At 39.3% G+C, this 11,970-nt stretch overlaps 1 protein-coding gene across 1 annotated transcript; it reads left to right on the forward strand.

Annotated features, from left to right (window-relative positions):
* Positions 1-2,589: 2,589 nt before the first annotated feature.
* On the forward strand, positions 2,590-9,098 carry LOC105033154 (protein CANDIDATE G-PROTEIN COUPLED RECEPTOR 2). The gene is given in 8 exon segments (XM_010907836.4): positions 2,590-2,763; positions 2,766-2,807; positions 2,810-3,036; positions 7,360-7,551; positions 8,173-8,335; positions 8,423-8,525; positions 8,611-8,692; positions 8,809-9,098. Coding segments are annotated over 8 exon segments (906 nt in total). The 5' UTR covers positions 2,590-2,744; the 3' UTR covers positions 8,887-9,098.
* Positions 9,099-11,970: the final 2,872 nt, after the last annotated feature.

Genomic DNA, 11,970 nt, shown 5'->3' on the forward strand with positions numbered 1-11,970 from the left:
AATTCAAAGGAAGAATTTATATTGGAAGCACAGGAGGATTAAGACATAAATTATTAGAAATTATGCATGTATCATTATTAGGAGGACATTCTGGAATGAGTCACACATATAGAAGAATTAAGCAGCTATTCTATCGGCCTGGAATGAAAAGAGAAGTAGAAAAAAAGATGAAAGAATGTGAAGTCTGTATCAAAAATAAAACTGATGGAACTTCTTATGCCAGTTTGCTACAACCTCTAAAAATCCCAACTCAAGCCTGGCAAGAGATCGGTATGGATTTTATAAAGGTCTTACCCAAGTCTGAAGAGAAAGATACCATACTGGTGGTGGTGGATAGGCTCACCAAATATGCTCATTTCATTCCCCTGAAACATCCTTACTCATCCTAGGAGGTAGCAAGAGCTTTCCTTAACTCTGCGTATAAATTACATAGAATGCCTTAGGGTATAGTATCTGACAAGGACAAGATGTTTACTAATCAAGTGTGACAAGATCTGTTCAAGTTGATGGGGGTCAAATTACAGTTAAGTACTACATACTATCCACAAACTGATGGACAAATTGAAAGGATAAACAAATGTCTGAAGACATACTTACATTGTTTATATTTCTAGAACCCCCGTAAATGACACAAATAGCTATCCCTGACTGAGTGGTGGTACAACACCAACCACCACTCCTCCTTAGGGATGACTCCATATCAAGCACTATACGATCATTCTCTACCTTTGTACCCAGTGGTTAATCTCGGAGTAGATGTGCACACCACAGTAGCAGACTGGAATAGAGAAAGGGACAACATGATTCGAATACTAAGGGACAGACTCAGAGAAGCTCAAAACCATATGAAGCAAAATGCAGATAAGAAAAAGATGGATAAGGAATATAGAGAAGGAGAGATGGTATACCTCAAGCTCCAACCATATAAGCAGAATACAGTAGCAGTCTCCAAAAATCTCAAGCTCATCTCATGGTATTATGGCCCTTTTAAGATATTGAAAAGAATTGGCCTGATGGCTTACAGGTTGCAACTGCCGGAAGGATCTCAGATACATCCGATATTCCATGTATCCCTGCTCAAAAGAGGCATTAGTAACCCACGACAAGCTTCACCTATAATGCCACTTACTGGAGAAGAAGGGCAACTTTTAGCCCTATCAGAGAAGATATTAGATTGCAGGATGGTACTGTAAGGAAACAAGATTGTCAAGGCAGCCACACAGGTGTTAGTCAAATAGAGCAACTTTAGTGAGGAAGAAGCCATCTGGGAGGACTATAGAGCCCTCATGAACCAATTTTCTGACTTTGATCCTGGAGGACAAGGATCTCTTGGAATAGAAGAGGATGCAACACCCTTTGCAATAAAAGATTAAGCTTTAGAAATAGAAAGGAGGAAATAGCCAAAGAATAAAGAGAAAAAAGCACTTATCTGTAATGAATCACCAGCATGAGGGATGTGAAGAGCATCACAAATCATCTGGAGATCAGATCTACGGATTCCAACAAAGAAACTACAACCCTAGATGACGGTTAGGGTTTGGAATAGAGGAGAAGAAGGAGAAGAGTCGGACAGAAGGGAGTCTAGGGGATTACACGAAATGGCCGACCAACCAACCAACCAAAATATCTGATGTCAGTAGATAGCGGATAAAATTCGGATCCGTAACCTACTAAACTATTAAGAATAAGCAAGTGCAGCCCAAGCCCAAGCTGACAGAAGTACATCCAGACCTTTTTTTACTGTTATCAACTTAACAGTTGAAATATAAATAGTTGTAACAGGGTGTTAAGATTTTCAAGCAATGATATGAAGAAATTCATTTTTCCCCCAAAATTTTTCTTCTTCTCCCAGATCTCACTTTCGAATCCTATCTGCTCTCTTCTCCTTTCTATTTTTCTTCAGATCATCCTCAATTTTTCTCCCAATTTATTTAAACATTTCTCAACTTATAATTTTCATTCAAATCTCATTCCAAATATCTGAATCTGCTCAGATCTGAACATAATTGGTAAGAAATCTAACATCCACATCGTTACAGTCCCCCACCGAAATAAGCATCAAACCCAATAAATTAGTAAATCCACGACATCTCGCGGGTTAAGATCCTGCGTCTAGCGTATAAATCATGAAAACCAACATACGAACAAAAAAGAGGCCAAGATTCAAGATTCCACTACCTGCTTGGATGCTCGTCTCGTCTGATGAGATCGGGATGCTCGTTTGGTCGGTTGGGGTGCCGTCACATCGGTCAGGAAAGGCGCTTGTCAACGATAACCGGTCGCTGCTTCGGAGGGAAGGGGTCTGGAAGTGGGAAGTGGGAAGTGGGATTGGAGGGAATTGGGAAAACAGTGAAATGCGGATCGGGTTTAACTTTGATCAGGGACCTTGTATATGTGTTTATGTATAATACGGATATCCGAATCCGAGTCCAGAAAAAATTCAAGAGATCGTGGCCGTATCCAAATCCGTATTCGGATGCACTCGGACAAAAAAAAAAAAATTCGAATCCGGTCCGAATCGGATGCGGACACGGATTCGATCGGATTATATCCCACCGGTGGGTCTTCGTTCTCAACTCGACCACGGAACCCGCGAACACCTAGGATTAGGGTTTCAGAGAATTACTCCTCCTGATGTCCACCTAGAGTTTTGATCTCCGGCGTTCTCTGATTTCTAGTGTTTGCGTACTCGGACCTTGGACACGAAGGTTTCTCGTGATGCGCTTCCACGAAGAGCCGCGGAGATGAGAGGGCTGGAGCACATCTCGGCATCCCCCTCGCGGTCTCGCCGGACGGGCCATCTTCCGCGACGGAGGGGGGAACGGGCCAGTGTTTTCGTCGTGGGTCTCGGAATGTCACGGGATCTGGTACAACCTCGCCCTGATCGTTCCGTCGGCCCTCTTCGTTGCGTACTTGGCTTTCCGGGCGCGGAAGAGCTTCGCGAAGCTCACCTATGGCCGGTCTTACATTATGATCGCGTACTACGCCCTCCTCTGGCTCGTTAGCATTCTTAATCTCTTGTGGTGCGCTCTCCAGGTACACCAATATTTTCCCGACTAACTAAAGCTGCCAGGGTACTTTTGGGTGTTCTTTTTCCTCTTTGGTTCAGTTTTTGTGATAGTTTTAAGAGGTCAACTGAGCACAATTGACAATTCTTTCAAAACTTTGTAGATTCTGATTTTTTTTTCCTGCCATATGATGCATCATGTAATTTAAAAGCATGATATTTGGAGTAAATATTTGCAAGATAACATTGTTTAACCTGAATCAAACTAATGTCATGGTTTCTTTCAAAGGAATGGATTAAAATGATTAGACTGTCGTCTATTTAGCCCTTTCTGGGTCAGGTCTTTTGGCTGAAGGAGATGGAATATGTTGAAAGAATTAAGTTTCGGTAAGTTTTGTTGGTGATGAGTGACAATACACATGCACAGAATGCTAGGTCTAATTGAGAAGGATCAAAGAGGTATTTTAAAAAATTATCTAACGAGTAAAGTGGTGGCTTTATTTGTTTAGACTGGAATCACAACTATAGTTCGGCAAATAAACCATACAATGCAATTCAAGCGATACCCTGTCATCCATGCAACTTATAATGGTTGTCATTTTCAGATTAAAAATTAATGTGTCATGTATTTTGCCTATCCCAGCCTATAGCCAACACAATATGCACACCATGGCATACTGTGTTATTACTAGGCATCCACGAGAAGGGAAAATTTGAAAGCCTATGATTTCAAACAAAAAATTATCAAAATTTATGTTGTAACATGCTATGATATACTACTTTGGTTTGATAGTTTTTAAAATCAATGACAATTTTTCCTGCAGACTCCGTCTAATCATTGAAAAGAAATATGCTCTGAAGCTAGCCCTCAATAGAGGCAAAGTACAATCACTAACTTGAACGTTTTTTTTCATTACTTCTTTTGGCAGGAAGGGGCCTCTTTATAGTTTATTATTTATAAAAAGCACTTGCTGCTTTGTATAATCACATGCAATAACTCCCTCATGGTTACCCTAATTTCATACAGATCACCTTTAGGTTGTGTTTGGTGCATCGCCAGGCAATCTTGGAAGGTAATGTGGATTGCCTTCAAGATAGATTGCCACCATTAAATTGCCAGTAATGTTGATTACTGTAATTGATATACGCAGGTAACGTTGTTATAAAATTACTGAAAATCTTGATTGACATGTGTGGTATGACAATCAGATTATTGATAATATGAAATCAAATTTTCAAAATATCCCTAAGTTAAATTACTGTGTGTTTGGTACAAATAAAGACCATCGGACGATTCGCTAGAAAGATGGGTTTGAAGTCAGTTGTCATGAAAGTGAAGGATCTACTTATTTCAGGAAAAAGAATAAAGTGATCTTGAGTTGGAGAGAAGGTTTTCGAGGTGAAGGAGTAGGAGATCAATTTTCAATTATGTACATCCACGATGTGACCCAACTTCCACATAATGGATGCCGACTCCCTAAAAAACGTCGTGCTCAAATAGTTCCAACCATTTTTGAGTCTCCATTTTCACTTGACAAGAAACAATTTTGAAAAAAATCTGACTCGGAAGGGAGGCTAGACTAATTGATTGAGTGAGACTCCAATCCAACGGTGATGTATACATGAAAGTAAATCTCACACCTTGAATATGGCCAAAGCTCTGGCCTGATGCTCTCCCTTGGAGGTCAGCCCTGCCATCGGCCACCGCCCGCCAATCAGATTCGACTGCAGACCAGTCTCGCACTTGCCATGGGCAATAAGGAGTACCTCCATGGCCCGGTGTATGGGGCCTCTAGACGAGATCGCAGACATAGGTAAAGGCCGAGGGAAGAAAGACGTTATAGGGGTCCCAAACCCGAATGGAGGAGCCAAGGAGGCACAGGGTGCCGCCGACGGAGAGCTGGGGGAGGGTGGAGAGGTAGCGGCGTGGCATGGGAGGGCATCGGGCTTTTGCTCAAGGATCTTCTCCTTGAAGGTGTTCGAGTTCAACTTGTCATCGCCGTCATCACCATCTCCACGGTCGTGGGAGGAATGGGAGGAGTAGGAGGAGTCCATTGAGATGGGAGGAGGGTCCCAGACCCGGACGGAGGAGCCAAGGAGGTGCAGGATGTAGGCGATGGAGAATTGAGAGGAGAGCAAAGAGGCAGCGATGCGGCATTGGAGGACCTTGTTCTCTTGCTCAAGACTTTCTCTTTGGAGGTCTTGGAGTTCGCGAGGAGCCCGCATTCCTCTTCGTCGTCGTCGTCGTCTTCGTGACTATGGGAGGAATGGGAGGAGCCCATTGGGATTGGGGGAGAGGGAGGCGGCGACAGGGCTAGCCTCCGGCAATGGCACCACCGCGGTTGGAGAGATAGATTTGTGTGATTTTTTTGAGGGATAATTTTGTTTAAATTTTTTTTTGCAACATTGTTAAAGAAGTGTTTATCTGGATAGCCACCCCTCCTCAAGACTATCTAGATTATCTCCTCATAGGCAATGTAGATGATTGCCGAGGCAATCTAGATTGCCACCCAAAAAACATACCAAACACAGTAATCTGGTGGGCCCACTTTAAATTGCCAGCAATCTAGATAGATTACTAACTACCAAATGCAGCCTTAAGATGTCCATCGAATGTATACAAAAGGGATTACTAGGGAACATGATAATTGCTTTTGTACCATCAGTGATAGGGTTACCTCATGCTTTGTTTCAACTTTTGCTGGTCACCGTTGCTTTTTCCCATAGCATGTATGTAAATGGTTAACAGTCTCTAGCGAGGGTACACTATCTATTCTTCTAAATATTAAAATCCTCGCATGCATGCAAGCATGAAAGAAGGAATCATTTGCTATTCATAGATCGAGATTGGCTAATATGTGCCAATAATTTGGAATCATCGTGGTATTTGGGCTCTGTCTTGTAGAATACTACCTAACTTGAAAATAGAGCTTTAAGGGAAAAAGATATGAGAGTTTTGAGTAAGGATGCAAATCCTGTGGGATGGGGCCCTCCCGGTTATTCCATGGAATGGGGCATACCAAATCTTGACTATGGGGATGGTGGCTGTCTCATCCCGATACTCAAGACAATGCGCTATGCCAACACTCCCACCTCTCTAGAACTTAGATCCTTGGCTATGAGTTGCCTTCTTAAATTAAGATTCACCTTGTTTATGAATTGCCTTCACAAATTAAGATTCTGTATGTTGTTTTTATAGTCCGGTAAATTAAGTCTATGGATTTAGTTAGGACTTTCATGGATATAGTGATTACCATACTGCGCAATAGAGGACCACTCTGGTGATGTTTCTGTTCAGCATTAGCTACAATAATATGTGGGTACATTGGCTTGACATGTAAAAGTCTTCCAAGGTATTAGGGTTGTATAGGACGGCATTTTTTTGATGCAACAAGAATTAATTTTTAGAAGGAAAATAAAGCAATATCATTATAAGTTTTCTTGATTATACTTTGATTGCTGCTTTGTTATGAACTCTGTTACTTCAAATCTTTGTGGAAAAAAAATATTTTATTAACTATATATTCAAGTCAATTTCATATATGCTGCCTGGAAACTCTATTTTGAAAATAATCTTTGTTGACACTTTTGGACACTTGGATAGGGCACAAACAACAAAACATGGTTGGACGCTCCAATTTGAAGTGACTCGTTGATGTCAGCAAAAAGTGTCCGGCACTTGGCAGTTGGCATTTTTTTGGAATGTCATGCAGGGCTTTTAATTTTTAGTGCTAAGTGAAGTGCCTTGAGGTTTTGTGGACACTTCAAGCTAAGTGTCTTTGTATTTTATGAGCACTTCAAGTGATATTGCGATGTTTTAAACATAATTGTATCATGATTAGTCATCAATTTAAGTATCTGAACATATTGTAAGTAACTTTAGATGAACCTAAGAAATAATTAGACAACTTGCAAACTCATGGCTGTTCTATTAATTTACTTGTCAGATAGCATCTATAACTCTATGTTTCACTTGTTTCTTTAATAAGCAATACACAAATATATATGTGTTTGTGTGTGATACACACATTTGCCATGTTGCCATGCCTTCATTTGTGGAGGATGCTGTGTTCAACACTTGAGGATGCTCTGTCATGCTTGGACACTTGGCGGTTGGCACCCATGCCAAGCGTTGAGGTCACACTGACCCTATTGCTTACAAACATAAAGTGTTCCTTTTTTGACCCAAGTGTAAATTTAATCCTAGTTTGTTAGCATTATTTGATACCGATCACTGGTTTGATTTATCTTTCACATTGGATTTCTGAATAATTTATCCACTTTTAACTTTATTCCATATTACTTATCTAGTTATCTTACTATCTGATGATCATATTTCATTGGGAACACAGGCATGGCAATGCACTCCAGAAAAGGAATTCTCATGGAATATGTTGTCATTGTTTACAAAATCAGGGATGTTGTTCTTGGAAGTTAGTTTGGTGGCCTTTTTACTTCAAGGAAATCATGCAAGTGGGCTGGAAGCTTTAGCACGGACATTTGTTATCTCAGGTGTCATAGTTGCTGCAGATATACTACTCAAGGTAAGTATTGCTGCATTAAGTCTGTGTAGTTCTTATTTGTTAAAAATTTTATATAATCCTTCAACATGCTTTCTTGTTTTCTTTCATAGGTTAGGTAGACATCATCACTGATAAAACATACACTTACAATGACTCTAGCTTCATGATTCCATAGTCTAGCTTTCAATCGAAGATAGGACCAATTAACACTATTCCATTAAAGTGAGTAGACTCCAAAAAAGTCGATGTCCCATTCACAAAAAAAAAAAAAAAAAAAAATTGATGAACTTAATATATGAGTTCAATGCAATAGTTCTACGCCCACTATAACTTCAAAACATCATAACTTAAAATGCATGAAATAGTAAACAGAACAGTATAACTATATTATTCATTAGCTTGCATCGGCTTGGGCATGACATGCATGCTTGCAGTAGATTGATGGATTTTTTCCATATGCATTTGCCAACTGCTGTTTCTGGTCTTTATGGCCATTCCAGAACCAAATTGACATGTTTGAATGTGTGCATCAGCTGAGACAGAAATTTACTGCTAAATCTTGATTACTTCTTCCAATGGCCGTTGATTATGTTTACCAAGCATGTATTGAATACAGTTCTGAACTTTTTCTTCGTTCTTCAGGCTATCTATGCATTTGGCTATGGAATTCCGCTCTTCATCGATCACAGTGAATCAGCCAATCGTGTGAAATGGGGTTTGTGGATTGTACACAAGCTGTTGCTTACTGCAGTTTATGGCATAATTTTGTTCATGCACCATTCAAAGTGGAGAGAGAGGTTGCCAGGTACCCTTATCTCCTCCATTTGTCTTTCTAAGCCATCCTCTCTCTGCTGGGATATCCAATAATTTCTTCTCTTTTAACTCTCTACAGCAAGACCAGCATTTTATAACTACATTTGTGCAATGTTCTCGTTAAATCTGTTATCGCTGTTTGCCTGCGTGCTTTTGGGAAACGGAGCTGGATTTGGGTTCTGGTATATTTTATTTGCCTTTTCAAAACACAAGGTATCATATTCAAAATAATTTCTGCAAACATTTAATACTGTTTCTACTGTACAGGTTGTTCAATATAGCAACTATATGCTACCACTCTCTTTACCTTCCACTTCTGTATGTAACATTCCTAGCAGATTTTTTCCAGGTCAGCTTCCATTTCTCCTTTATTTGTTATAAAATTCATATATTTAAGATATTTTAAGAATTACCATGATTGATGCGATGTCCTTGCTTTATTTTCTCTTTCCTGGTTGGTTACAGGAGGAAGATTTGCGTTTGGAGAATGTGTACTACTCTGAGATGAAAGATGCTGGTTTTTTTGATGCTGATTGGGATTAATACTTAACAGGGTAAGCTATACGATCTTATAAAATGTTACTATAAAGCTGTCTAAGGTGATTGGTCGCTTACCATACCTTTGTAAATAAGCACAATGCTGGATCCTCTCGAATGTTTTTTTGTAAAAAAAAAAATGTACGAATCAATTGACTGTATGATTCTCACATCTCAAATTTATTGCATCAGAAATGTTGATAGTGATGTATTCTTAACAGTGAGCTATTTAGTTCTTGGGTCCAAGATGTTCTTCAAGATATTAGGCTGCACTTACAACTGGAAAGAAGTTTGTGTTGGGTAATAGGTAAAAAGAATTTTGACAGTAGCTTATTTTTTCATGGCATTTGGGCAAATAAACCACTAAAGTTACTTGTGAATATGAGGATACCTGAGTGAATAGTATTGCAAAACAGATGAATAATATCATAGGAGCATGACTCTGTAAATCAAGTCAAATAAATCAAAATAATCTCTAGCCAGTTTAGAAGCATAGCTTACCGCTTTACGAGCTCTGTCGTCTATTGTACAGGGTTGCAACAACGAGGTCCCACATGTTTAACGAACTCCCTCGAAAGCACTGTAGCGGTGGAGAAAAAAAGATGGACTTTTCATGTTTGAAAATTGAGCAACCAAGGAAACAAGTGGGAAAATATGAAGTAAGAACTACTTAAAGAATGTGAGTGGAAGAGTAGTTGGGTAGGAGTTGCGGTGGCTGCAAAGGATTGGAGACTCGTAAGACAGAAGAAAAATAAGAACTGGTTGCTCTTACCAGATTTGGATGGCAAGCCGCTGGGGATAATGGGCTAAAAATAGTTCCATCGCCTGGTTGGGGGTGGTGATGGGTAAGGTTTTCAGGTCGGGCAAAGAAAACCTTTAGCCCATATCCGACCCTCTTGCAATTTGTTGAAAAGCATCTCTGTACCTAATCCATTTATTTTGATAAAGAATTATAACTAAGTGCTAAGCCAATTAGCATTTCTTTTGTCATTTACATATCTTAGAAAATGAAAATAAAGTACGATGAAAACTAAGGGATTTTTGGTTGGGGAATGGATTTTATAGGTTTATTGAGCTTTTTCAGGTCATCACTCATCAGGGCCAAATTCATATAATATTTTAGCTTAGCCCATACCCCACCCAATTGTGACCAACATTCACCAAAATAAAAGAAATTGCCACCCCTGGCATATCATAGTTTAGGTGTGGACAATGTCGGACATGTATGGGATTAGCAACCCATCGGGGCCGAAACAAAACAATTTTAAAAAGAGCCATCTTTGTTTCTCTTTGATGTGGGACTAGAGAGAAGGTTGCAAAGATTTTGGAATATTTTCATGCCACCTACAAGATGAGATATAGTGATAAAATATGAAACATTACACAGAGGCCCTTAAAGAAATCTCTAAAATTACAAAAGATCACAGTAAATTTTAAAAATTCTAACAGTTCATTTGAAGGGGTGCGATGATTTACGAAGCTCAAGATTTGTTGTCGTTGACTCCATTTATAATCATCAATATGACCTTACTAGAGTGTTACAATGGATAAAGTGGACTTCTTTTATGTCCTTGATTACTTTTGAACATTTGCTTAAGGAGAGAGATGGATACCAAGAAGAGTCTATCCCCCCTACCTCAACTTTAAAGGTCAAGCAAGCCCCATCACATTCAAGCAGTCAGTCCATTCTAAAGATCATGCACACCACCTCAGTTATTAATGTCAACCGGTTAGTATGGAAAGGACTCGCACCATCTAGCCATTCATAGCTTAATAAATTGGATCTGCTGCAAGTAAGTCCGTATCCTCCCAAAAGACTCAATTTAAGATAAAAACTTAGTAGATATTTTTTTAAGATCCCTAACGATTAAGGATGCATTTGTTCTCGATAAAATTAAAATCAAAATTAGACTGATAAATGAGAATTGAAATAGTCATATCCCCACATTTTGATCGGTGTCTAAAATCCAAATCGAAATGAGACTTAAATATCATGAGAGAGAATAAATTAAATTTTGAATGATGGATAGATCATTTATTCTCGTTTTATTTTAGATCTGACATTTTAATCAAATATATTTTAAATATATATATATTTTTTTAAAATCAGAGGACGACAGTTAGGGACAGATATATCCCATCTCTACTTTTTGGAATTTAGCTTTTATTTGATTCGTCATTTTACTTAACATGGTCAAAATTTTGTCCCAAGTTGATAGTTTGGTGCCATCTTTTGCACCGAGCACCTTACTCTTTGCTTCCCTACCATGCCTATCCGGACCACTTGTCACCTCCTTGTCATCATGTTCTCAGTACCAGCCAAGTGAATACCAATTGTACCATGTTGAAGTCCAGCAAAGACACCAATTATTAAAGTACCTGAACAAACATATCAGATCTCGAGAACACATTATTAGCCGAATAAGATCTTATTACTATGTGACGAATGAGATACTGGTGAAATAGAGAATTTGATGGATGAGTTTTACCATATCCCATGATGCCTTGTTATGCATTTCATGTCAAGCACCACCACATGTACTGAGCCACCTTCCTTCTTTTCAGGGGAATTGCTCCTCTCTCCATTTGGTGAATTGCATGCTACGAGTCCAAGCACATGTATCTCCATATTAAAATATATTCAACGATGAGTCTGAGCAACGAGAACCTTCCAGACTTTCCAGTCTTTCATTTTTACCCACACGTTGTCCAATGACTGGAGCTCTTTTTGCCGCCTTCTGCTGTGAATGTTAACGGTTTAAAATTTAAATCCCATCATGGCCCAGTGGTTCCCCACTCCAGTCTCCTCGAGCCCATGACCGGTTTCCTTGAGAGGGTCCGTTAAAAATTGGACCTCACTCGAGCCTCAAAACAGATGTCAGAGGACTGTGGCTCTAAATTGTCAAAAAAAATACTTGTGACACTCCAATCATAGCACCATATATATAAAAGAATATCATTTTTCTTTTTTTTTTTTCCTCATATGTGAGAACCAATGTTACTCGAGCATTTCTTCAAGAATATTATTTTCTTTGACCCAATGGATGTGACAACATGGCAAAACGTATCACATCAGCCGCTGCATACTCA

This window comes from Elaeis guineensis, chromosome 2 (assembly GCF_000442705.2).
Source record: "Elaeis guineensis isolate ETL-2024a chromosome 2, EG11, whole genome shotgun sequence".
In the NCBI taxonomy this organism is placed as follows: domain Eukaryota; kingdom Viridiplantae; phylum Streptophyta; class Magnoliopsida; order Arecales; family Arecaceae; genus Elaeis; species Elaeis guineensis.